The 27,188-nt window shown below is 44.2% G+C and overlaps 1 protein-coding gene across 1 annotated transcript; it reads right to left on the bottom strand.

Moving 5' to 3' along the window:
* Window positions 1-1,192: 1,192 nt before the first annotated feature.
* Window positions 1,193-19,187, bottom strand: LOC307129905 (uncharacterized protein). The gene is made up of 3 exons (XM_079822706.1): window positions 19,058-19,187; window positions 7,234-7,482; window positions 1,193-2,518 (listed from the first exon to the last, which is right to left on the bottom strand). The coding sequence occupies exons 2-3, from the start codon at window positions 7,316-7,318 to the stop codon at window positions 1,509-1,511; spliced, it is 1,095 nt and encodes a 364-aa protein (XP_079678832.1). The 5' UTR covers window positions 7,319-7,482; window positions 19,058-19,187; the 3' UTR covers window positions 1,193-1,508.
* Window positions 19,188-27,188: the final 8,001 nt, after the last annotated feature.

The following is a 27,188-nucleotide window of genomic DNA, read 5'->3' as shown; positions in this document are numbered from 1 at the left end:
GCCTCGAATCTGATTCAGCATGAGCGCCCACTATTATAGTGGGAATCTCAGCATCATCTTCATTTTCAACACTTAACAGCCCTCTCTCCGATGCAGCGGTTGACATCTGTCCTCTGCTAGAGCCCCAAATGAAACGCTAGGTCCCCTTTTTTTTAAGGACCAGCAATCCCATCCGTAAGCTACCAGCAGGCATGTGAGATAGTGAGCATGGCCGTGAGACGGCACACGGCGCACTGAACACTCAAGCCCTTATGAAAAAGGCAAGACGAACAACGCGCCGACGTGGTTATGCTCTCATGAGAGAACATAAACCGCTTGCGATGCGATAGAGGAGTGGGGGGCCCACGGAGATGTACTCAGCAGGGAAGCCTCACTGTAATCCTCAGGTCACCCAGGCTTATCAGCCAAAGTAGCCCCTTTTCTGGTGCACCAGAAAAGAAACTAGATCGGGGTATAAGCGAAGGGACTCAACTCTGTTTGAGGTTTCATAGTCTCGACCACGCATCTGAGACGCCGAGCGAAGCGCGCTGAGTTGCGCGCGGCCATCCGGCAGCTAGACGGCGCGCTAAACACTCAAACCCTCACGCGGAAGGCGAGACTAACAGCGTGTCGATGTGATCCCGTTCCCCTGAGAGAACATGGATCACCCACGAATGCAGTCTCAACATGTTTATGCGAGAGGGATCGTGGCCGTCAGGACAGGAAACAACCGCATCCAGGCGTCAATGACGTCTTGAAAAAGACGCAGTGTCACACCCGTGTTGCTCTTTTGTGAGTAAACGCTCTTTCAACAGTGCTGAAGCACCCAGGGGAAGACTGCGGCAGCACCAGGAGGTAAGTGCAGTCCTGTGTCTGCACTCACTGAAACAAACGCCCTCACCGAACCGACAGTTGCTGTGAGAACAGCAGTTTGTTATGCTGATGCAGCGGTGAGCACGCAATCACGCAGATTGAGCCTTTTCGCCAACACAAAGTGTCCCTCTCGTTCTCTGGAGTATCTCTCTTGTATATAGGCTCAATTTTAGAAAAGCAGTCTTGCTTCATCAACGCCGTTCGGGTCCGAAGTGAATGACAATAGTGTGCTGCTCTCGCTTCCTGTTTATACCCGCGGTGCGGGGTGGAACGCGAGATGCAAATCTTGCACGCCAATGGCCCATTGGCCTGTTCTCTATATCTCGAAGCTGATAGGGGCTCCCTGAAGTGATCCCAATTTGTTGGTGACGTCCGACGTACGTCGAACGTGACCGACCTGAAGGGAATTCAGGTAAACTCCGCCTTTGTTCGTAGCTATTCCTCAAGCCCGAGCTGGCCCACTTAGGACCAAGGTATTCAGCGGGGCAAAAACCCTGGCCATTAGCCCCAAGGAAGCCCTAAAGAGACCCAATCAAGCCCCGCAAGTGACAGTGGAAACGCGGCTACTGAAGTTACCAAATTAACAAAATTAATTTAGATGATGATTTTGTGCTTTTAGAAAAAGCTCTCATTATTTGACATGAAACACATGCTGCTCACTTGCAACATTTTCTTATATGAGCATGAAGGCTTGATAACCGTCTGAAACTCCTCTCACACTGAGTACAGCAATACGGCTTCTCTCCAGTATGAACTCGCTCATGTGATTTCAGGGATCCAGACTGAGTGAAACTCTTGTCACAATGTGAGCACTTGTAAGGTTTTTCTCCAGTATGAATTCTTTGGTGCTCTTTTAGCTGACTAGATGTAGTAAAGCTCTTCCCACAGTCACAACACACATGATCTCTCACTTCATCATGTGTTCTCTGGTGCAGTTTTAAATTCTTCAGCCGAAAAAAACTCTTTCCACAGAGAGAACACACATGAGGTCTCTTATCTGAATGAACTATCAGGTGGTCATTTAGATCTGATGATGAAATAAAATCTTTGCCACACTGATCACAGTTAAATGGTTTTTTCCCAGAGTGACGGAGCAGATGTTTAGTGAAACTTGATGCATCAGAAAAACTCTTTCCACACTGAGTGCATGTATACGGTTTCTCTCCAGTGTGAATTCTTTGGTGCCGTTCCAGATGTCCAGCTCTACTAAAGCTCTTCCCACAGTCACAACACACATGATCTCTCACTCCATCATGTGTTTTCTGGTGCAGTTTAAAACTGTTCAGTCGTGAAAAACTCTTTCCACAGAGAGAACACACATGAGGCTTCTCATCTGAATGAACTATCAGGTGTTGTTTTAGATGTGATGAAGAAATAAAATCTTTCCCACACTGATCACAGTTAAATGTTTTTTCTCCAGAGTGACGGAGCAGATGATATTTGAGACCTGATGCTTGAGTAAAACTCTTTCCACACTGAGTGCATGTATACGGTCTCTCTCCAGTGTGAACTCTTGTGTGTGTGTTAAGGTTTCCTTTATTTTGGAAACTCTTTCCACACTGAGAGCAGATGTGCAGCTTTTTGGCTTTTGTTTCTTGAGTTTTGAAGTCACAGAGTTTCTTTACATCATTTAGTTTGTGTCGTTGCTCCTTCACTTCCATCTGGTCTAAAATAAAAATATAAAGTAGTCAGAATCAGTTCAATGAGGTTAAATGTGAAAATTGAAAACATTAAGCAGAAAACAAGACAGTCTGTGTGAGTATAAAGTATCTGACTTTATACTCACACAGACTGTGTCTTGTTTTTTGCTAAATGTTTTAAATTTTCACATTTAACCTCATAACCCTTAACACTTTACAATAAGGTTTCATTAGTTAACATGAACTAATAATGAACTGCACTTCTACAGCATTTATTAATATTAGTAAGGATGCACAATAAGATTTTTTGGGGCCAATACCGATTTTAACAGACAATTATTGGCCGATTCGGGTATTGTCATTGCCCTCTTATTCAAAATTTTGTCATTAAAATAGATAGTTTTGATCATGTTTTAAATCAGCAAAGTTAAAAAGAAAAGCATACATTAACTTCTAGCCTACTAGCTAGTTTATTGCTGCATTATCAAATCATTTCTAATGAACATCGACTGGATCCATTTAACATTCAGCAGGCCAACATAAATACAACAGAACAAAGATACATATGAAATAAATTAATCGGCACCGATAGCTGATCGGTTGAACAATCAGTTATCAGCAAAAATCTATACCGATAGTTTTTCCGGGTTGCATCTGTTGCTGGAGCGGCTGTTGCTGCAGCGGCTGAAAAGGGTGCACTCTTATTACACAGCACAAGAGCGTTGTGAAGGGCCTGCTGGTATTATATAGCACGAGAGCGGCCTCTAGAGGCGAAATAAAAACTAGGGTCTGCTGGTATTATATAGCACGAGAGCGGCCTCTAGAGGCGAAATAAAAACTATCACTGATGTTGTTTACATTGACACATGAGGCTGAGTGGAAAGCACACGCTGCACAGAGAGCGCTGACACATCAGATGCACATTTAAAACACCGACAGCGAAACGGTTTGAATACACTACAGTACATGTTGCCAAATCATATGTAATTCATTTGTTGACTAGAAGCTGCATTAGCAGATAAAGAACAGAAGTATGAATGTACTTTGTGGTAGAGCATGGGTCTCAAACTCGCGGCCCGCAGAACACTGGCCCTCTACTTGGCATCAAAGTTTAGTGTTAGTGCGGCCCGCGCGTTGTCCTGAAAAGCACCTTTTTTGCTGCGTGTGCCACGCTTGATGCCTCAATTTGTGTGTGTGTGCGTGAGAGAGTTGGCTCGCCCCTCCCTCATGCAGTATAATTGGTTGACACTGTGTGATTGACAGGAACAGAATGTGAGGCTGATCAGACAGTCGAAACCAATGTGGTCTAACAGCGTTCGTCAATGTCAAAATAATTGAGATGGCCAATCAAATCAAAGTAGGCGGGGTTTACGTTCTCTTTTGGCTCGTGCACAGTGTTCACACACAGACAAGCACGTCAATCTATTAATGCCGTTGCGGTGAGAGACTTTATTCTTTCTGGTGAAATCACAAACCAAATTGCACAAAAACGTGTCCAAACTCTTAATATACATTCATTGAGGAACGTCTTTGATTTTAAGGAAGAAGAACCTAATTTCTACCACCAGACTACTGGGGAATTCACATGTGAACACATATGTATTTATTCACTCATGCGAAGGATCTCGGTATTAATAATATATTTGACGCAAATTAATGCAAATATTGTTTGCAAATAGTCCCAAAAAGATTATTTCCCGAATAGAAATAGACCTAGAATTTTGTTCACTGTTCTGTTTGACCTGGTTACAGTCTTGCTTTGAATTAGTAATTTATTTTAAATAAAATTAAAATCATTCATTATTTCATTATTACATAATGATTTAATTTCTCTAGGCTCTATTTAAAAAAATAGAGTAGGCAAGAGAAGCCTATGTTCTGAAGGAAAGTTCAAATTCAGAGGAACAGTTCATGTTCAGAAGAAACACTAATGTTGAAGAACTGTTAATAATAAAGATTGAGAAGATTGGATCGGTTGTGCTCCTTTTTTTTGGAATACTTGATGCGGCCCAGCCTGACCCAGAGCCTACCTCCAGCGGCCCCCAGGTAAATTGAGTTTGAGACCCCTGTGGTAGAGGCTGAGAGGCTGCTAATATTAGCAGTAGGCTATAGGGGTGCACGATATTCACAAAAATGTGATATTGCGATATCGATAATGAATATTGCGATATCGATATTAATTTCGATATTTTTAAGCCTATGTAAAATTACAAAAGTTACAGAAAACGCATCAAAATAGATTAATAACAAATAAAACAAATTCTTACAACACAAGGTTTAAAGGTTTTCAACTGACAGTCATATTGGACTGGTACAACATTAATAAATAAATAATAATCATATCTGGTTGTACAGTAGGGATGCAACAATACAGTTAGTCCACGATTCAATACATACCTCTTTTTTTAACCACGTTTTTGGTTCGGTTCTGATGGCTTGTCACATCAGTTTTTTTCTATTCTTTTCTTAGCCGACAGGAACAGAAAGAGTTATTATTATTTTTATTATACTTTTTTGTTTTTATTGCAATACTCTTTTTGAATTTTACTTAAAAGACTTGGAAAAACCTTACCTAAAACTATACTTTAAAAAAACCTTTGAACAACATTAGATGAGTAAATAATGACATTGTTTTAGAGGTGAACTGTCCCTTTAAGGACTAGCGGCAGCATGTTCACTAAAGGCTGCGCTTCTGTCAATGTAAGACCTCTACACATCTAATACACAGACACGCGATTTTACTTTCACTTTAGACATAACCGACTGTGTTTATGTTAACCATGTGTGTATTTGACAGTATTAGCGCAATAAGACTACTTAGTCCAGTAATCACGTGTTTGACAGGCTTTTAGTGCGCGAGCTCAGCGCATGTTTAAACAGTGCATGAGCGCGCGAATGAAATGTTTAACCGGTAACGTAATGCTTTTAAACGCATTCAAATAATGAACTTGTGATTGTGAATAACTATAGTGTTCCGTGAGTATAACTCTCTGACACCAGCATTGCAAGCGTGGCTAAACACCCCTAACTTGTGCATAGTGATCGGAAATCTGCTCATATCAGCGCGTAGACTGAAAGGCACACTCAAAGAGAGCCGAAATAAACTGAGAGAAATATTTAAAACGGAGAGAAATAAAAATAGGCTTGTGGTGGTTCTTAACTATTTCATCTTCTCCCTGAGCAACACTCATTTTCTTACTTTTGTGTTCTTTCTTTTGCTCCACTTGCTCCCTTCGCTCCCTTCGCTCTCTCTTTAGGTCCTTTCTTTTCTTTCTCTTCGTTTTGTTGTGCGCTGGTGTGTGCGTCGAGCCGGCCCGACAAATGTGTGTGTGTGTGTGTGTGTGTGTGTGTGTGTGTAGAGGGAGGGAGGGAGAAGTGAGAGAGTGACGGTTAGCTTTGGAGCGAGTAGGAGGGACCCGGTTAAAAAAAAAAAAAATCCGATAAAGAATGTATATACTGTACAGTGAAACGCGTCTCATTTTGTCATAAACGAAATATTGCATAATTATCGCGAGACTTACGATATAATATCGGGCAACGTGATATCGCGATAACGATATTAAATCGATATATCGTGCACCCCTAGTAGGCTACCTCAAGCAGCTAAAATTATTATGTAAAAAATAATTACAGACACTATTGAAAAATGAATTAGGATAACAGACGGCTGCTTTGGTAACTTGTTATACTGATAGTTATAGCTAAATACATTGCAATGGATTAGCTAGTTAAAATATATGTGGTGTGTACTTAGCTATTACACAATATTCTCATACCTCATTCTCAGTACATGCTTTATTTTTTTTTTCATCCCTCTCTGACCAGCAGTTAAATATAGTCCGCTGTGCAACACTTCTCTTCATTTTTGGCGCTAACGTTACCCGTGCGCTCTCCCATTCAAACACCACTTGCGTTGTTTTGGTGAAAGTGCGACTCATTGGTTGGGCATTACCAATCGGTTCAATAGAGGGGGAGTATTTTTTGTCTGATTTATTATGACAAACTCATATTTGATTAGGAACAAAATTATTGTTACAAAAGAAATGAATTCTACATATTTTTCATTTGATCTACTGTGATTTTCGTGTTGAAATATTGGGGGGGGGGGGGGGGGGGGTTGTACCTGATGGATTTGAATATTGAATATTATATACATCCCCCCCATAAACTATGCCCCTGATTAAAACACAGACAGCAGTGCAACAGGAATATTACATTATAATCTTGGATTATGCAGCAGACATTATACAGCTCAGTGCCTTCCCGCAGTTCATTAATAAACCATTAATGATTAGTTATATTGGCCATTTTCATCCTATAGTCGATATGCCGATGGTTGTAATTCGATCAAAAATCATACATCGGTGCATCTCTAAATCTTACTTATTGTTAATTTCAACATTTACAAAAGTTGTATTTGTTAACATTTGTTAAGTAACGTGAAACAACAACGAACAGCTGGATTTATATTAACTAACATTAACAAAGATGAATAAATATTGTAACAAATGTATTGTTGATTGTTAGTTAATACATTAACTAATGTTAACAAATGAGACCTTATTGTAAAGTGTTAAAGTATCTTTAATGTGCAAAGGTCAGTTCTGTCATTCACTACAATTAAAACTGATAAAATATGATCATTTAGATGCATTTCTCTATCATTTATCATCCATATACTGATTATTATTTCACAGCTACTAAAGCAGTCAATAATGAAGAATCAAGAATGGACACCAACCTATTTGTTGCTCAGTCTCTTCATGTTTTATTCTGGATGGTTCTGGATAACTCATGTCTTCAATCTCCTCTTTAATAAACTCCATCTTTAACAGTCACACAGATTTCAGCTGCTACACCTGGAGTTTGTCTTACTCTTGTAGGATGATGAGAATATTCCCAGTATTTATTGGTGAATTGTTGTGGGAGGGGCTTCACTGCAGGTGTGAACTGTGATCACTGTGAGATACTGACACCCACAGGACCAGATCTGGAAAAATCAAAGAGAAGTTACTGAATTTATAATGATTTTGTTCATATTTTTTTACTGAAGAAAGACAATATTGATGAAAGCCAAAATATTAAATGTCATGGATGTATATTTACTGAGTAATCCCCAATTCTTTAGAGGGGGGTCAATATGACAATTTTCTCCTGATATTCGGAACCAAACTACAGGAGGGTAAAAATGACTTTAAAAAAGATGGCAGCTTTATTTTACTTTTAAACAGAGATTGGTAGGACTATTAGTAAAATATATTGACTTTCGTTTGTTTGGCTATCACCAGACCAAGCTCAATCTTTTAAGACTGGTCTGGGGAGTCTGCTCTGTATTTCCCTTTCGTTCAGTCACTACGACGTACGTTAGTGACTAACGAATGGGGGTTTCGCTTAGAAGCCAATCATCTTCATCGTATTCAACAGCGCCCAATGGCAGTGCCAATGCCATGGGCATGCGGAATTTGCATGCGTAACTCCGCCCCACCTCGTGGGTATATAAGGAAGTACGCTGCGAACATCGCATTATGTTTCTGCTTTGGAGCCAAGAGGATCTCTTCACTCCTACAAGCCTGAATTCTGAAGTCTTCTCTTCAGTCTTCGAGAGACCAGCGGTTCTCCAGGGTGTTGGTGTTACGGCGCGTTCCAGCGATCTCATGCTGCCTGCCTGCTGATCTGTGCAGTGATCTGCAACAGCTGTGTGTGTGTTTCCCTGGGCGCTTCGGCACTCTGCAGAGCTTTCCTCTCACAAAAAGAGCTTGCGCGTGGCACGTCTTTTTCAAGACGGTTCGCCCGTGCACTTCCGGGTGCGATCGATCTCCGTTGCTGTCTATGGGCACATTCACTGCTCGATGTGTTTGGGCTTCAGCACGTTCGGGCAGTGTTTGTGGATGCGTCATGTTCCCACTGCGGGAACGTGACCATCGCGATGTTGCGGTCGAGTCTCAGTGATCTCCGTGAGGAGAGAGAGTCCCCTCTGCCACACCCCAATCTACCGTCTCCGAGTGAGGCGGTACTTTGGCTGGTGGCCAGGGTGACCTGAGTGCGGTGCCGTGGTATTAAGAACCCCGACGATCATTCCTCGGGCCACGCCCCCTCTTGCACATTGCTTAAACCCGCGAGTGTTGGACTGAAACAGCGGCCCGTCTCTGACGCCTCGTTCGTTTCGTTCACGCTCCAGATAGCAGTGAGATGTCGATCGCCGCATCCCAAGGTGGGCTGGAGTCCTTTGGGGATGACGATTAGGAGTTGTGCTCCGCCTCCGGGTGTGTCAGCGCTGCCTGATCCGACCTAAGGTTGACAGCCATGTTATCTCGGGCAGCCGCGAGTCTCGCGCTGGTGTGGAACTCCGCCCAGTCGCGAGTGCTCGTGGTTGTGCGATTGGTTTTTGGGGACGGCACCCGACAGCTGTTGGGCCCCGCCCCCAATGCCTTTCGCTCCCGAGGTGCATGAGGAGATCACGCGGTCCTGGAAGTCCCCGTGCTTCCCGCGATCGTTTGGTGGCCTCCTCCACCTTCTCTGCCCTTGATGGGGCCGCGGCCTAGGGTACACTGGGGCCCCCTCACCCCCACTGTTGAACTCTCTGTTGCGCACTACGGTGTCCACAGAGGGCTTGACGTGGCGTGGTGTGGCTGTCCTAAGCACCCTCCCAAAGCCTGTGGGCTCGTCTACTTCGGTGGCGTGGTCCTGCAGAGCTACGGGCAGGCCGCCGCCCCGTTGCACATGCACAAGGGTGGAGCCGACCCAGGGCTCTTCATTGAGCTGCGTGCCGCGACTGATCCCGCCCCCGGGCGGTGAAGGTGGCCACACGCTCCCTGGGTCGGGAGATGTCCACAGCTGTGGTCCGGGAGAACACCTGGCCTTACCTGGTGATTTGGAGGACGTTGAGTGGGCCCGCCCCCTCAACTCACCCATATCCCAGGCTGGCCTCTTCGGCGGCGCGGCTGAGAACTGCGCCCAACAGTTCTCGGCCGCCCCAGAGCAGACTGAGGCTGTAACACGTACTGCCCCGGCGGCCAGCTGCTGCACCAGCCGCCGGCTCAGTCGCCTCAGTCCGCTCGCCGCCGAGGGCGCCCTCCCTCCTCCCGCCCGGCCCCAGCAGCAGCCTTCACCCGGGCCGCGCCGTGGAGGTGGTTGAGGATGACGCCCAGTCCGCTCCCCAGCCTGGTTAAACGCCACGCTGGAAGTGGACAACTCAGAGATGGGTTCCAGTTCTTCCCAGGGGATGGTAGCAGGGCCTCTCCTTCCCCCGGTGGAGGGCCGGGGGAAAATCCTTCCGCTGCTGGCCCCCGGGCTAGCAGCGCTTGGGAAGAACTCATGTTCCTGTCTCTGAGAACCCAGAGACCGGTGATGACAGTGCGCGCCACCCACGGGTCCCGCCACTCGCATCCCTCTCTGTCGCCAGCCTCCTGGCAGAGCAGACCCCAGTGGAACGCGCGTCCTTCCCTGGTCTCCTCTGTCAGGACGCAGCCGTTAACCGCACCCCCACACCGGGACGCCCAACAGCCTCCCTTGTCCGGGTCGGTAACGCTGCATCGCTGCCCCACTCCGGGTACACCTGTAGTCCGATTGACCCCGCTGGTGCAGTTCCTGGGAGCCTGGCTTCAGATTCCAGGGCTGTCCCGCTGGGTCGCGAAGACAGTCAGGTGCGGCTACGCGATTCAGTTCGCGCAGGTTCCTCCCCGCTTTCGGGGAGTCCGTTCCACTATGATCGGGGCTAATGCCCCCGTCATGCGAGCGGAGGTTGCCACCCTACTGGCGAAGGGTGCGATCGAACCTGTCCCTCCAGCCGAGGTGAATTCCGGGTGTTACAGCCCGTACTTCATTGTACCCATAAGACCGGTGGGCTTGACCGATCCTGGACCTGCGCGTCTTGAACCGTTACCTCCACCGGTTTCCGTTCAAGATGTTGACAGCGAAACGCCTTTTCGAAAGCGTTCGTCCAGTCGATTGGTTGCAGCGATCGACCTGAAGGACGCCTACTTCCATGTCTCCATTCTACCTCGACACAGACCGTTCCTACGGTTTGCTTTCGAGGGGCGGGCATATCAGTACGCAGTTCTACCATTCGGGCTATCTCTGTCCCCTCGCGTCTTTACGAAGATTGCCGAGGCAGCCCTTGCGCCCCTTCGGCAGCACGGGGTTCGCATCCTGAATTACCTCGACGACTGGCTTACTGGGTCACTCTCGAGAGCAGGTTTGCGGACACAGAGATTTGGTGCTCCATCACCTAGCCCGTCTGGGCCTTCGGGTCAACTGGGAGAAGAGCAAACTTTGCCCCGCGCAGAGGATCTCTTTTCTCGGTATGGATCGACTCGGTCGCCATGTGCGCGCTGCTTTCGAGCGAGCGCGCGCAGTCTCTGCTGACTTCCCTTCGACAAGTCGAGGGCAAGAGTGCGGTTCCACTGAAACTGTTTCAGAGGCTCCTGGGGCATATGGCATCTGCAGCCGCAGTAACGCCGCTCGGATTGCTTCATATGAGACCGCTTCAGCACGGGCTACGCGATCGAGTCCCGAGATGGGCATGGCGGTCTGGCACGCTCCGGGTACAAGTGACTCGGGCCTGCTTACAGACTCTCTCCCCGTGGTCGAACCTCAGCTTTCTACGGACCCGAGTGTCCTTAGAACGAGTTTCCAGGCATCTTGTTGTATCAACAGATGCATCATCCACGGGCTGGGGTGCCATGTGCAATGGACAAGCAGCCACGGGCTCCTGGATAGGACCCCAGTGCCTTCTGCATGTCAATTGCCTCGAGTTGCTGGCAGTACGGTTCGCCCTGCACCGCTTCCGAGCGTTGCTGAAGGGTCAACATGTACTAGTCAGGACAGACGACACGGCCGGGCGGTCTACGCTCCCGCCGTATGTCTCAACTCGCCCGCCATCTCGTTTTATGGAGTCAGAAGCATCTGAGGTCCCTTCATGCTGTCCACATCCTGGGAGTCCTGAACCGTGCAGCCTCGAGCTCTCACGGCTTCAGCCACTTCCTGGAGAATGGAGACTCCATCCCCAGACGGCCCAGCTGATATGGGAACGGTTCGGTGACGCACAGGTAGTCCTGTTGCCTCCCAGGACTCTTCCCATTGCTCCCTGTATTATTCCCTGACCTATGGTCGGCACGGATGCACTGGCGCACAGCTGGTCGTCGGGGCTACGCTATTATGCGTTTCCCCCAGTGAGCCTTCTCGCACAGGTACTGTGCAAGATCAGGGAGGACAAGGAGCAGGTCATGTTGGTCGCCCCGTTGGCACGGCCGGACCTGGTTCTCAGAACTGCTACTCCTTGCGACAGCCCCTCCCTGGCCTATTCCTCTGAGACTCCTCAGAGACGGGGCACCGTTTGGCACCCGCATCCAGCGTTCTGGAAGCTCCACGTGTGGCTTCTGGACGGGACGCGGCTGGTTTGAGTAGCCCTCCACCTGCGGTGGTCGCTACCATCACTTCCGCTAGGGTAGAGTCTACACGACACCTCTATGCGTTGAAGTGGGACCTCTTCGTCACATGGTGCTCTTCCCGCCAGGAAGACCCCTGGAAATGCCCGATCGGGTCTGTGCTTCGTTTCTCCAGGAGGGGGTGGGACGAAGGCTGTCTCCTTCCACCCTTAAGTGTACGTGGCCGCAATATCTGCCTACCACGATCTCCTGGGAGACAATAAGGTAAGTAGCAGCACGACCTGATCATCAGGTTCCTGAGGGGGGCGAGGAGACTGAATCTTCCTCGCTCTCCTCTCGTTCTCTCTTGGGACCTCTCAGTAGTCTTAAGTGCTCTGTAGAGGCCTCCCTTGAGCCTTTGCGGTCGGCCGAGATTAAGCTCTTGTCTATGAAGACGGCTCTGCTGACCGCATTGGCCTCGCTTAGAGGGTCGGGGACCTGCAAGCATTTTCGGTTGACGAAGCGTGCCTTGAGTTCGGGCCGGCTAACTCTCACGTGATCCTGAGACCCCGGCCCGGATATGTGCCCAAGGTTCCCACCACTCCGTTCCAGAGATCAGGTGGTGAACCTGCAAGCGCTGCCTTTGGAGGAGGCAGACCCAGCCTTGGCATTGCTCTGTCCAGTACGCGCTCTCCGCGCCTACGTAGACATGACGCAGTGTTTCAGGACCTCAGACCAGCTCTTTGTCTGTTATGGTGGAGAGCGGAAGGGAAGTGCTCTCTCAAAGCAGAGGTTGTCTCACTGGATAGTGGACACCATTGTTTTGGCATACCAGCAGCAAGGCCGACCGTGTCCCCTTGGTGTGAGGGCACACTCCACCCGGAGTGTGGCCTCCTCTTGGGCTCTAGCGCATGGCGCCTCGCTAACAGACATCTGCAGAGCTGCAGGCTGGGCGACACCCAACACATTCGCCAGATTCTACAATCTCCGAGTGGAGCCAGTGTCCGACTTTGTACTCGCCCCCCCGAGGGGCCGGTAATGGACCACGCTCAGGTGTCTTCGCTTGCTCGCCATTCCACTCCCATGACTGGATACGTGCGATATTTCCTCAGGTGAGCTCCCCGAGAGCCCTGAGCTCCTCCAGCACTGTCGACGCCGACATCAGTTCAGTCTGCCCTTTCGAGCCCAGACCCTCATGTCCGGCCAGGTGCTCCGTGTGCATGGTTCCCCTCTGGCGACCCCCACACGAGTATTCCCACCGTAAGCCTCCTCAGTGAGCAGGTGTCTTTCCCTTGGCAAGTCCCTGCCACCCCTAGGGTTAAAAATCCACCTTCGGCTGGTACCCTAGAGATCTTCCATATGCAACCCTCAGCGGGTCATATGTGTATTCTCTAAGTCCTCCCTACGGTAGGCACCTTGGCATTCCCTCACTGGGATATGCTTCCCAGTGTACCTTGGTAATCCTGTGATAAGTGGGAGTCCTAGGGCCTTAAGTGGCGGGATCTCACACTTACGCAGGGCACTGGATGACAGCTGAGTGGCGCTGTTTTACAGGTTCCCCCATTCGTTAGTCACTAACGTACGTCGTAGTGACTGAACGAAAGGGAACGTCCGGTTACGTATGTAACCCTCGTTCCCTGAGGAGGGAACGGAGACGTACGTTTCCTTAGCCACGTCAGCTGTGCTGCCTGGAACGCGGAGTTCAGTCTTGGCTCCTGCAGCAGTAACATAATGCGATGTTCGCAGCGTACTTCCTTATATACCCACGAGGTGGGGCGGAGTTACGCATGCAAATTCCGCATGCCCATGGCATTGGCACTGCCATTGGGCGCTGTTGAATACGATGAAGATGATTGGCTTCTAAGCGAAACCCCCATTCGTTAGTCACTAACGTACGTCTCCGTTCCCTCCTCAGGGAACGAGGGTTACATACGTAACCGGACGTTTCTACTGCACAAGAGGTGTGATCAACCGGCATAGTTCAAATGACTCTATGAAATTGGGTAGTCCTTCAACCAATCAGACCAACAATCCATCGCTTCTCTATCCGTCATCGTGTTAAACCCCCCAATAGCCAGGTGGATAAGCCGGTTTGTGATTGGTCCCCACAAATTTGTAACAGAAGCAGGATAGAAATATGTACAGGTTTCAAGCCTGAGATGCAGGGCGAAATCAAATCGCTGGCAGATCGGGCTGGGTTTACCCAGTCTAGATCTTTGTTGCATTTTATGCCAACAGTGGCTGTTCAAAAATGGGAAAAAATACTTAGTGTTTTTGCCCCAAGCTTGCATACTTAATATTCTGGTTCTTATCAAGCATTTCATTAGGTATCTTCGTTTTAAAGCCCCATATGGTTAAATGCCAGAGATATGGAGATCTTAATGTGGTTTCATGAGCAAATTGATCAATTGTTCATTTCAGTGGTCAAAAACCAAACGTGGATCACTTTGTATTAAGGGTCGAAATCGACCAAAATTAAGTCACAATCTCGAACTTCTAATTAAAAAAATGGAATCGTCGATACTGCCACGCCCCATGTCCCATTCGGTTGCTTGGCAAGCGGAAAAAACACACGTGTTGAAGTGCTGGAGAGTCAACCTCCTCTAACTTACAGCCACTCAAAAGATAGCATGGCAACTGCAGATGCTGGAGTCCTATCGACAGAACTTGAACCTCCTCCTCTTTCACTGAAGTCGCCTGTGTGGAAGTATTTTGGATTTCCAGTGAGTTATGTTGACAACGTTCGCATTGTCAACAAAAAAGCCACAGTTTGCAAGCTCTGCTATATGCGTGTATCATATTCTTTCACTGGCAGCACGACTAACATGGCAGGGCATCTCCGCAGGCACCACAAAAACATAGATTTATCTGTTAAACCAACAACTGTAACACAAACGACTCCTCCGTCTTCATTTGGAATTAAACTTCCAAGTAACTCAAAACGTGCAAGTGCAAGTGCAAGTGCAAGAGCAAGTGCAAGTGCAAGTGCAAGTGCAAGTGCAAGTGCAAGTGCAAGTGCAAGTGCGCGCGCGTTAGGAGTATTCATAGAACCGTACATGCAACCTTATTCGGTGGTGGTTTTAGGCATTTAATTAGCGTACTAGAACCACGCTACGAAATCCCAAATAGAACACATCTCACAGCTACGGTGATTCCCTCCATGTACAATAATGTAAAGGAGAAAATTATTGAAGGTCTGAGCACAGATTGCTGGACCTCCAGAGCAACACAGAGCTTCATGACTGTCACAGCACATTACATTAATGATGACTGGGAAATTCAAAATTCAAAATCAAACTCGCCCCATATATGAAGCTCACACAAGTGAACATTTAGCAGAAGTGCTGATGGAAGTGGTAGTGGAATGGAAGTTGGACAGACAAAATTCAACCATCCCTGTGACAACTGATAATGCAAAGAACATTGTCAATGCCTCACATGCAGCTGGATTGTCTCCACACATTGGATGTTTTGCCCACACTGTGAATCTGGCCTCCCGGAAGGGGTTGGGAGTAGACCAGATTTCCTGTCTTTTAGGTAGAGTCAGGAGGGTGATCACTTTTTTCCACAGAAGTACCACTGCAGCAGCCATCTTGAAGTCAAAACAAGACATGCTTCAGCTTCCTCCTCACAAGCTGGTTCAAGATGTCATTACAAGGTAGAACTCCAGCTATGATATGATCACACGCTATTTAGAACAACAAGCTTCTGTCTATTCTGCACTTGCAGAAAAAGACATAAAAAAAAAGATGTGACTGTTCTGGAAGATGTATGTCAGGTACTGAAGCCCCTGAAAACAGTCACAACCTTGATGACTTCCAAACAGCAGCCTATTGTGTCTATGCTCATGCCCCTACAACACACACTCCTGACATCTATGAAACACAGTGACACAGATTCAACAATTGTAAAGGATGTTAAATCTGCTATAGAGGCAAACTTTGAAGAAAGGTATTCAGACCCAAGACTTCCACAGTTCCTGAATTAGAGCACTTCCTTGGATCCTTTAAAGATCCTTTTAAGACTTTACCCCACCTGGATGACATATCTCGGAATGAGATCTTCAATTGTCTGGACGAGAAAATCTTGCAAGAGCACGAGCACCCCCCACACAGGTATGTGATGCATTTAGTCAAATGTGATGAAATAACCATCTTATTCTGTAAAGTGTTTTTTTTTTTTTTTGCATTTACATAATTTCACTTTCATAATATTTCATGAATAGGACTAATCACAATGACCCTCATTTATCAAAACAAAAGGTACACCAAATTTCCAGCGGACACCTGGCGTACACCCAAAACCACGGTGACTTTGAGATTTATCAATATGGACGTTGGCGTACGGCACGCTCACATCCTACGCCAGCTCAGGAGGTGGTGTACGCACGTTTTGAGTGACAATTCCTAACACCATAAAACGCACTGACAAAGATATGCTATATTATGACCCACTGTAAAAACAACAACAACATAGCAATTATAAACATCAGTGTTTATTTATGTGCAACATGGACTTCAATGTTTAATTTGTGTGACTTTACCAAAGCATTTGATTTGTAGGCATATGTATTCCTCCAGTTGCGAGCCTGTGCGCTTTACCTGACATGTCAGGGCAGCTGCGCACGGACTGGGACTGAAAATAATTCAGACTGACAAAATAATAAAAATTAGGGATGCACCGGTTGACCGGCCAAAAACCGGAACCGGCCAGTTTTTGCTTCTAGTGCGCGATCGGCGACCGGCCGGTTTTCTTTGTATTTTTCTGCCGATTTATCCGGAAGTGCGCCCGCGTGCACATACGCCTATATTGCAATCATTCGCGAACATGTCACTAGTGTGTTACAAACGGAAACTGGAGAACTGAGGAAGAGCCGCTTTCCTGCGCGAGCCTACCTCTCCGCGCCCTGCACAAGTGCAGATAGTGAGCGTTTGTTCAGCTCAGCTTCATCTGCTCACACAACGCGTCTGCTAATGTCCAATTCGCGAAACAATGACTCATTTGAACCGAATCATTTTAACGACTGGTTAGAACAACTGATCTGTCCAACACTTGAACTAACGAACCAGTTTATTAATACAGTAACAAATGTACTGCTCATGGTTAGTTCATGTTAGTTAATACATTAACTAATGTTTACTAATGACCATTATTCTAAAGTGTTACCTTTTATTTTACCTTAATTACATTGACTTAATTTGATTTAAAAAGCACCTTCTTAGTTTTTTTTCGTTGCACTAAACATTATTTGATTTAACATTTTGGAACAATTATATACTTTGGTTTTATTTAATTTCACTGGTAAAGACTTTTTTTCTGTACACTGAATTTAAAAACAAATGCTGATCTTTGAAATGTAACATCTTTGTTTGGATTGCAGAATATGCAGTTGTTGCCTTTAATTTCACCTTTCAGTCTTTTAATTTCCAATTAAATTTCTTGTTAATTTCAAATTGCGGATTTGTTTTCATTAGCCAAAAGCCAATTTAGCCTGTTAAATACCAAATAAACATCTTGTTCATGTATACTTTCATTCTTTTATTGTGTTAAAAAATAAATTAAAAAAATCGGAAATCGGTATCGGAATCGGCCAGTTTTCTTGAAAAAAATCGGTATCGGAATCGGCCATGTAAAATCATGATCGGTGCATCACTAATAAAAATGACATTCTTCTTTTAAATAATAATAAAATAAATAATAATAATAACGACATTCTTCTAAATAACAATAAGCGTCATTAATAATAAAAATTATAATAATACGAATTCTTAAGAATCTTACAAATTGTCATGCAATTATTAATGTGAATGAATGATACTCCACATCACATCATCATCACTATATTGTACACCCCAATACATGTGATGTGATACGAAATGAAATGCTAATTGTTTCAAAACACGTGCTGTAAAATAATGCATTGTGATAGGTAATTTCTCATCCAAACAGCTATTTAAACTGGATTTCCACCGTACATCAATTGTCAATGATGTCTGACTCTGGCTCCTCTTCAGTGCCGAGACGCGCCTCTTTGTGGCGATCTTTATATCTGACCACTTTTTTTCACCTACAATAAACAAGAAAACCCCCACACTATTAACAGTTTTGTAATTTGGGTCCATATTTTGTTTTTGTGGGCGCCTTTAATCCCACTCTTTAAACTTCCAAAAAAAACAATTTAGTTTTTTTCCACTTCCCTGGTGATGGTCTCGATCTCCACGTCGGAGAAGTTTCGCTTCTTTGCCGTCTTCCGTGTGTCCATGGCGTAAAATGAGGGCATGGGGGAGGCAGAGACTTGAATATATAGGGGCGTGTTATTCTAATAACTATTGTTTTCAGCCGCGGCATTTATCAAGGGCAGGTTTTGCGTACGCCTGGATTTCAGAGGTGCGCACAGCTTCATAAATCAGGCGGTGAAAGGAGTTTAAGCATAATCTTACGCCAACATATACGCCCGTTTCTACGCAAGATTGATAAATGAGGGCCAATGTCCTTTTTGCTTGTTGTTGTCGTCACACTTAAATATAATTGAATGCCTGTTCATTACCTTAAATCACTGTGTTTTTGTGTGTGACTATTTCAGTCTCATGCCTCAGGAGGAGGGTCCAGCCCAAACCCTGCAGAATCATGACACCCCTACTTTGCATACAGCTGATACTTTTGTCTTTTACAGAGGAATATCTGAACAACAAATAATGTTGAAAAGTATTGAAGATATCTTGATATCCTTCTATTCTTAATTCTATTCAATTGGTAAAATTGTTGATTTGACATGGAATGACCCTTTAATTACATTTAAGTGAAGTGAACATATGTTTTCTGTCAGGATTATGGAGTATTTTGATACAAGTTAGATATTAATTGCATTTAAAACAAGGTTTTTCAACTCTTGTCCAAAGTCTGAGAGAAACAACAGGACCATCATGTTTAACTGAGCTGCTGAAAAGCCTCTTTGTCTCCAAAAGTTCCCTGTTTTCCCCTCATTCATTATGCTGATGTCTGAGATCTTCTGTAAAGTGGCACATTAAGCACATTTTATTGGTGTAATGGAGTCAGAGTCTGTGAAAAACGCTCTGCCAACATATTATTACACTCTAATAATAAAGCAGGACACAACGCATTTCATTACATTGTTCCTTAAACATGTAAACCCTGGAGCTGATTAGTGTTAAACTCTCTAATCTGAGAAACATCTCTCACCTGCAGACTGGAAATATAAGGCATCCGGAGAAAATATTCCACTTTTGTCCTTCATTCACGATCGTTAACAGCGTCGCTTTCAGCTTCAACTGGTCTCTCTCAGCACTCGTCCCGCGCTTCTCTCTTCTGCGCATGCTCAGTGCGCGTCATTTTTCTTAAAGGGGCCGCATATTCTTAAACAGGCCCGGGGTTCTTCTCAATTCTTATTTGTGCATCCTTGCCTCCTTTCCTCGCGTCTTAGCTCCACCCCTTTAGGATGCGAGGGAAGGATGCAAGGAAAAGACGTGAGGACGGAGGAATTTAATTAAGTGAAATGATATATCCTCGCTCCCTTTAGGGTCACTTCAAAGCGTCATCAATTAATGATGACCCTACACCGCTGGATTTAGTTTGCACATCGGGATTCTTGAACATTAGAGATAACTATTTATATTGTAATAGTTTCAACCCCTACACAATACCACATTTGTCCATATTTTATTTAATATTACCAGTTATTAATAACAACTAATTATTCCCAGTTATTAACTGCTTTTTATTTGTTGTTTTTAGTATTACAGTTTGTTTCTTTCATTTTCTTGTGCTTTGATATAATTCTGCAACTGTCAGTTGTTGTTATTTGACATACATTTGTGTCTTGTACATGTAAACATAATAATAATAATGAATAAACTGTGGCAAGATGTGAAGGGGGAGGAGAATTTATACGTGCGTCATGTTTAGTTGATAAAACACTTCCGCAAAGGATACACCCGTGTATCCTCGCTCATGACTCCTCAGGAAGCCTCCTCAGGAAGCCTCCTCACTCCTCGATCCTCACTTCCTCGCGGTGCAATTAGAGAATTGAGATGTCCTACAAGATGACTGAGCTCGGTCGGTTTCCGGGTCATAGGATGGAGGACAGAGGAGCGAGGAAACGAGGAGGGATATTGAGAAGCACCCCCGGTGTCATGAGAAATCATGTCCTACTCATAGACAGTAAAAGAAATGGACACAGCGACCCCATAGACTTCCACGGAGGAAAGTGAAGTCAATTAGAAGCACTCACTTCCTGATGGCTGAGCGTCCCGCGCAGCCTCAGACTGAGCTTGACGACGTAGATGTGACGTGAGCAACCTGTCTGACAGTTGTAAGTCCTCTAGTAGTTGTGCAAAGTGAAATCTGAATCACTGAATCTTGCAGAGACGGAGAGCGTGATCAGGAGCAACTTTTGGTAAGTATTCTGATTAATTATTTTGTCATTTTGCATAGTATTTATTTATTTAAAAATGTCACGCCAGTACGCAGTAAAAGATTGCCAGCGAGCTTCTCCTCCTGTCTATACGGTAATTTCTCTACTGCAATCATTAGCCTATTTTTTACAAAAACAGCTTCTACGGGGCGATAGTGAAAGATACAAGGTAATGGAGCCTTTTATACATTGTCGTGTTTGTTTAAAAAAAAACAATGGACAAATGGAGTCTTTAAACGCCTCAGATGTAAAGTTATTCGCTGTCAAAGTGACGCCAAAATGAATGGGAGTCAATGGGATGCTAACAGCAGGTGATGGCTTGGTTAGCAATGGCTGCCCCTATGGAAGGTACGCTTTCCGGGTGCTGGATTACCCCCTTGGTGCTACTGTGAAATAGTGTCCGCTTAGGACCCCAGAGCGATTCTATTGGCTGAAAGAACTTTTAATGGGTAATCTGTTCAGAGCCTGATTACAATTCTTACAAAATCACGTTTTGCTTTTTGTCATTTAAATTGTGTTAAAATAGTCTTTAACATCTTGCAAAGCATATGTTTCATATACTAGTATATAACCGAAGCTATAAGTTGTGAAATCAAGCATATCTCGTTCTTAAAGGGTTAGTTCACCCAAAAATGGAAATTCTGTCATTAATTACTCACCCTCATGTCGTTCGACACCCGTAAGACCTCCGTTCATATTCAGAACACAAATTAAGATATTTTTGTTGAAAGCTGATGGCTGAGAAAGGCTTCAGATAGGCCTCCATTGGCATTCAGTACATTTACACTCCCAAGACCCATAAAAGGCACTTAAAACGTTGTTACAAAGTCCATCTCACCACAGTGACTCTACAATAATTTTACGATGCGACGACAATAGTTTTTGTGCACAAAAAAAAATCAAAATAACACCTTTATCCAACTTGTTATTGTCTTCCGTGTGTGCCTCCACGACGCATGCGCGAGAATATGACGCAGATCCGGAGTTCGGACACATGACCCAGAAGCGATTTGTTTGCAAGCAGAGGAAGACGCGCGTGTCTAAGCTGTTGAATTCTACATTGATCGTGCTTTAGGTCTCGGCGTAGTTCTCAAAATGGGGTTAAAGTGTGCATTTCATGGATTCCCGAACGCCGGCGCTACGTCATATTCTCGCGCAAGGTGTTATTTCGATTTTTTTTTTGCGCACAAAAACTATTGTACTAAAATATCTTCATTTGTGTTCCGAATATGAACGGAGGTCTTACCCAGCTAACACACGACGTAACAGTTACGTAATTTATTCGGACTTTTTGGTAATTTCATGACTTACTAACTGACAACGTAGTCTCAACGTCATTTGTCTGTAATTTCCTTACCATAAAATTACCTTCTCACAACCTTGTCAGTACGATATCTGGACGTTACAAGATTACCAACAACGTTCCAGATACGTACTCCACACGTAATGTTTTGGTAATTTTATGACTCAATGACAACGTAACTACAACGTTGCATGCCTGTAATATCATTACCATCAAATTACCAACACACAACGTCGCCAGTACGATCTCCTAACATTATTAGATAACCAAGGACGTCCCAGATACGTTCTAAATTCGTAATATATTGGCAATTCCATGACTTACTGGCATCATAAATGCAACGTCACCTGCTCGTAATTTCGTTACCATCATTTGCAGGTTATTTATGTTCTGATTTATTATGTTCATATTATCAGAATTTGCCATTTAAACTGTGTAATTAAACGTCAGACACAAGATTGAAATTCCCTTTAAGTTAAATGTTTCTTTTCAACAATTAAGAATATGAACAATCTTTTTATATACAGTGACGTAACCAGCGCATGCCTCCTCAACTGAAGAGTGCGAGCCACACAGCGCGAGCACACATTAGGCAATATTATTATCAATATTATTATTAACAATAGTAATTTTTTTCTGGGGTGTTAAACTTTTTATTACATAATATTTCATAGAAAACTTTGGAATAATGACAGACATGGCCTGTCTACATCTAACAGATACTGAATGAGAACGCGCTTGCCTGGTGGCCGTTGAGAGTTGCCATGGTAACCGTAAAAACAAACAGAAACAGCTGGAGAGGACAGCGTCGACATTTCTCTCTGTTTTATCGCAAGTTATCTAAAAAAACAACAACGCCATCAGATTGGTTAAGTAACATTACCTACAGTCTCCTTTAAGTATTTTTGTTACTATTTATACCTCTTTGGTATCTTTCCTGAATCATTTGAAATGTCAACTAGCAAATGGTACGTCGCTAGCATAGCATATACATTATGTTTATAATGCTGAGCACAGAGCATCTTGAATGCTTTCATTCATGTTCCGCTGTATGTCCTATGTTTTTGTTTAATAATTTGGGTGTGTTTTATAGTTCGTTTTTGTTTTTTTCAAAATAAATGAACTGAAGTCACTTTGAGTCTGCATTCGTCATTCACAGCTATTGAAATAGCCTTTAAATTAGTTTGGGCAAATGAGGACATAAATTAGGATAAACTACAGCATGTCCGCCTATTGAAAAATAAATAATTATAAAAATTACCAACTGATTACCAACACACAACTATTGATCCATGACATTGCCACTACGTTGCAGTTACTAACTGACAACGTTACAAAGTTACGTTGTGACAACGTATCCGGGAATTTCACTTTTCCAGTTGCCACAACGTAACTAGTTACGTCACCACAACGAAAGTTTAGTCAGCAGATTACGTTGCAGGTACGTAACAGTCACGTATTTGTGTTAGCTGGGTACGGGTGTCGAACGACATGAGGGTGAGTAATTAATGACAGAATTTTCATTTTTGGGTGAACTAACCCTTTAATGTTTTTTTAGTTAGCGTGCATTCTAGCATAGCATACAGCTACCCGATTAGCTTAGTTTATACACCACGGTTGCACGTACCCTACATTTTAAAAGCACTGCTTTAATGTTTATACGTTTAAAAAAAATCCTGTTGTATTTATTTTGTTCACCTGTTCTCTCCTGAGACCCTACGACCTCATATGAGGACATTCAATTTTTGCCTCTTGACACAATGATAGTCAATTTTGTAAATCTAAGACCTGTTGGCCACATTTAGGGACACTGCCCACACCATCATGTGGTGATATCACAACATTACACCACTGTCAGTGAGAACAAAATGGCTGGAATATCAGCAAAAACCTTCTACCCCAGTTCCCGAAAAAAAAATGACCCAGGTAAAAAATCTATTCAAATTATATGAATGAAAAAAATGTATTTATGTACAATACTGTCTCTATCATCATATGGGGATATTTTACGTTATTATAGCAAAACTTTCATTGTCAAGAGCAGAACAATTGCTCATGGCATTGCAAACAACTCTGAGGTGGAGGACCTCTCAGATGGGGAAGATAATGATCCTGCTGTGGACGAAGTCATTTTACAAGATGTTGACCTCATGGATGAGCATCCTGATTTTTCGCCACCCGATTCATCAGGAGATGATTCCGGTGAAGAGTACACACCACCTGATGCAGCTGAAGATACTGACTCTGAGAATGAAAGTCAGCCAAATCATCAACAAGTGCACAGACGTGGACATAAACAACAGCATATTGAGAATGATGAGCTGGATGAGGAAGATCAGAGACATGGAGAGCCCAGACCAGAACCAAGGAATGCTGGACGTGGAGAACGCTGGAGGTCTGCTCCATTTAGATCAAATTTGGTCCAGTTTCCGGATGGAGATGATGGACTGAAAGATGAGCGAACAGATTGGCAGCCACTGGATTATGTGGAGCAGTACATTGACTCAGACCTGATGAAACTCATTGCTGACTGCACAAATGCCATGTCACTGGGTAACAGTGGGAGATCTCTCTCAACTTCGGTAGATGAGATTTATCACTTTTTTGGAGCAGCAATCTTGATGTCTTGCATGCCTTATCCACAGATAAGGATGTTTTGGTCCAATGCCCTACAAATCCCCGCCATTAGTAACACAATGTCACGTGATTGCATCTTCAAACTTAGGAGCCATCTGAAAGTAGTTATTGACTATGATGTATCAGAAGATAAGAGGGAAACCGACAAATTCTGGAAGGTGAGGCCTTTTATGGACCGTATACTTACTGGCTGCCGCCTTCAGGTTCGTCCAGAATGCGTCTCAATAGACAAGCAGATGATCCTGTTTACAGGGGCCTGTCCATTCCGACAATACGTGCCACTAAAGCCAAATCCAGTGGGAATGAAGAACTTTGTGCTGGCATCTGTGGATGGACTCGTGCTAGACTTTGAAGTCTATCAAGGTTCAAAACCCTGGCTTCGAAGGTTCCGGACTCAGATGGATTGGGTCTAGGAACACTAGTCATCAAACGTCTTTCCGAAACCCTCACTGCTGGCACACAAGTGTATTGTGATCGCTTCTTTACCACCATACAAGCAGTTGACCACATGCTGAAGGATGATATTTATCTTACTGGTACAGTGATGAAGGGCCGAGTCAAACAAGCAATGAACAAGTTACCCGATGACAAAACCCTGAAACACCAAGGGAGAGGTGCCGTCTCCACAGTAACCAGGGCAGATGGGAAACTATGCGTGGTCAAGTGGTATGACAACAAGCCAGTTGTGATGCTCTCCACTGTTCACTCAGAGCAGCCAGAAGATACTTGCCAGCGGTGGTCCAAGAAGGGAAAAAAGTATTTGACCATGACAAGACCAAGCATCGTGCGCAAGTACAACTCAAAGATGGGAGGTGTAGACATGTCAGATAGAATGATGAGCTACTACCGAATGTCTGTGTGGACGAAGAAGTGGATAATTCGCATGCTGATGCATTTCATGGATCTTGCCCTTGCCAACAGCTGGCTGCTGTATCGCAGAGATAACCAGGAAAATGGCACCCCAAGGAAATCTATCATGAAGTTTCTTGAGTTTCGCATGGTAGTGGCTCAGGTATTCCTCAGCAAGTGTGATGTTCTTCATGAAGGTGCTCATGTCACAGAAGAAGAGAATGAGAACGGACACCTTCCACCACCAGGCAAAAAATCTCGGATCACTCCAATCCCCCATATCTCAGTCCGTTCCAGTGCTGCTCAACTCCCGGAGATGGTGGCCTTGAAAAACCCCATGCGTTGCAGAGCACAAGGCTGCACTGGGAAATCCTGTGTGCGATGCATGACATGCAATGTGCATCTGTGCTTGCAAAGTGAACGAAACTGCTTTGCAGCATTTCACACCGGCCAATAGGGGCTATTCCAGACAGGCTGGAAAGATAGAGGCAGCTAGTTAGAAAAAAAGCCACAGTTCAAAGGCTGCTCTGCTGAATTCAACTGTTTGTTACTGTTACAGTTTGCACTTTAGCTGTTTTATTAGCCATGTTTCAGGCTGTTTACATTTTAGCCATGTTTCAGGCTGTTTACATTTTATGTAGGCTTTACACTCTGATGTTTACATTTTCAAATAAACTGTGAAAATGTGTCAAATTAACTTTTTGTACCAATGGAGTCTATGTGTGTGATACAGTAAGATAGACCTACTGTACTCGTATGAGGACATTCATTTTTCAGAGAACTACTTATTGTATTAAGCTGAAATTTAGAATTTTGACTAATTAGGACCTTCTGGCCCCAACAGCAAACAATATTTCAAAAAGTTATGATAGAACCACTGTCCTCACATGAGGACATCTTTTTCTGCAAAAACTACTTCCTGTACAAAAACAAATTTTAGGTATTGTACTTATTAGGTCCTACATATCCCAAATAGCAAGAACAATTATAAAATGCACACCAGGCAAACTCTCGGGTCTATACGTAGAGGATATATATATATATCCTCTATACGGGAGGATACGTACAGTATATTAGTATTTTTTTTATCCTTTATTATTTACATTATAGGTACATTACTGTTATGATTTTGTATTGGTATTATTACTTAGTTTATCAATTGAAATAATTTACAATATGTTAGGCATGTTATTGCTCCCATTTTGATCAGGCGTTACCACGTTGGGTCCTAAGCGGACACTATTTCACAGGAGGACACGATTTCTCATGACACCGGTTCCAGAATCAAATCACGGCTGGGTCCAAAAATCTAGACAGTTGACTTGTTGTCTCGCTGCCATATCAGACAATGACTTGTAAGGCAGCGTTTGTGTATGAAGGCACCTCACGAAACTGATTTCAGACAGACTTCTATAAGGCAGTGTAACAGTTTAATGATCTACAGCAAAACTGAGAGAGCTTTGGTGAGAAATAAACGAATTAATACATTAGTCATTTCTCGCTAGAAATGACATCAGAAATGGCCAATGTTGGTCAAGAATATACATTTACACAAAAACTGACCAGCAAACTTTTGAATGCATCTTTTTTTTTTCTAGCTCAACTGTCACAGAATGGAAAGCACAGGATTGTGGGCAGCATTTTCCAGGTTTTGGACGCAGCCAGAGAGTGTTTGTGAAAGAGAGTGGTGCAGGTATGACATCACTTTGTAGGCCAAAACATGGAAGCGAGTTAGCATTTTAGCACTTCTGGTTCCATTGTCCCGAGAAGTCAATGTTTTTTTTTTTAATGGGATTTGGGTTAAATGGCTGAAATAAAGTCTGTGGTGAACAAAACCTCAAAACACTTTCACATTTTATTCTATGACATAAAATACATCAGTATTACCCCATCACGATTTTTTGAAGCTGTTAGATGCTAACTAACGTCTAACGTTCTGGGAAAATGTTTTGAGATAAAAACTGGAAGAGTTTGTAGTGATGGTGACTTTGAAGTCGAGCGACTGTGGTGTAGTCCGTTTATAGCTTACCTTTAGCTTTTTACTTCTGGCGACTGCATTTAGGCTTCAAAATTAAATGTTGTGTTCATCTGTGATAAAATATGTCTCCCTT

The sequence above is a fragment of the Gobio gobio genome, assembly GCF_949357685.1.
Source record: "Gobio gobio genome assembly, chromosome: 8".
NCBI lineage: Eukaryota > Metazoa > Chordata > Actinopteri > Cypriniformes > Gobionidae > Gobio > Gobio gobio.
Note: the sequence above shows the minus strand (reverse complement) of the source record. Positions and strands in the feature narration are given on the sequence as shown.

Bases quoted from the DNA above. Each gene is read 5' to 3' on its own strand.
- LOC307129905 (XM_079822706.1), bottom strand. From the start codon at position 7,318: ATGGAGTTTATTAAAGAGGAGATTGAAGACATGAGTTATCCAGAACCA. The intron at 2,519-7,233 runs GTTGGTGTCCAT...TTTTTATTTTAG, and splicing joins AGAGACTGAGCAACAAATAG to ACCAGATGGAAGTGAAGGAG.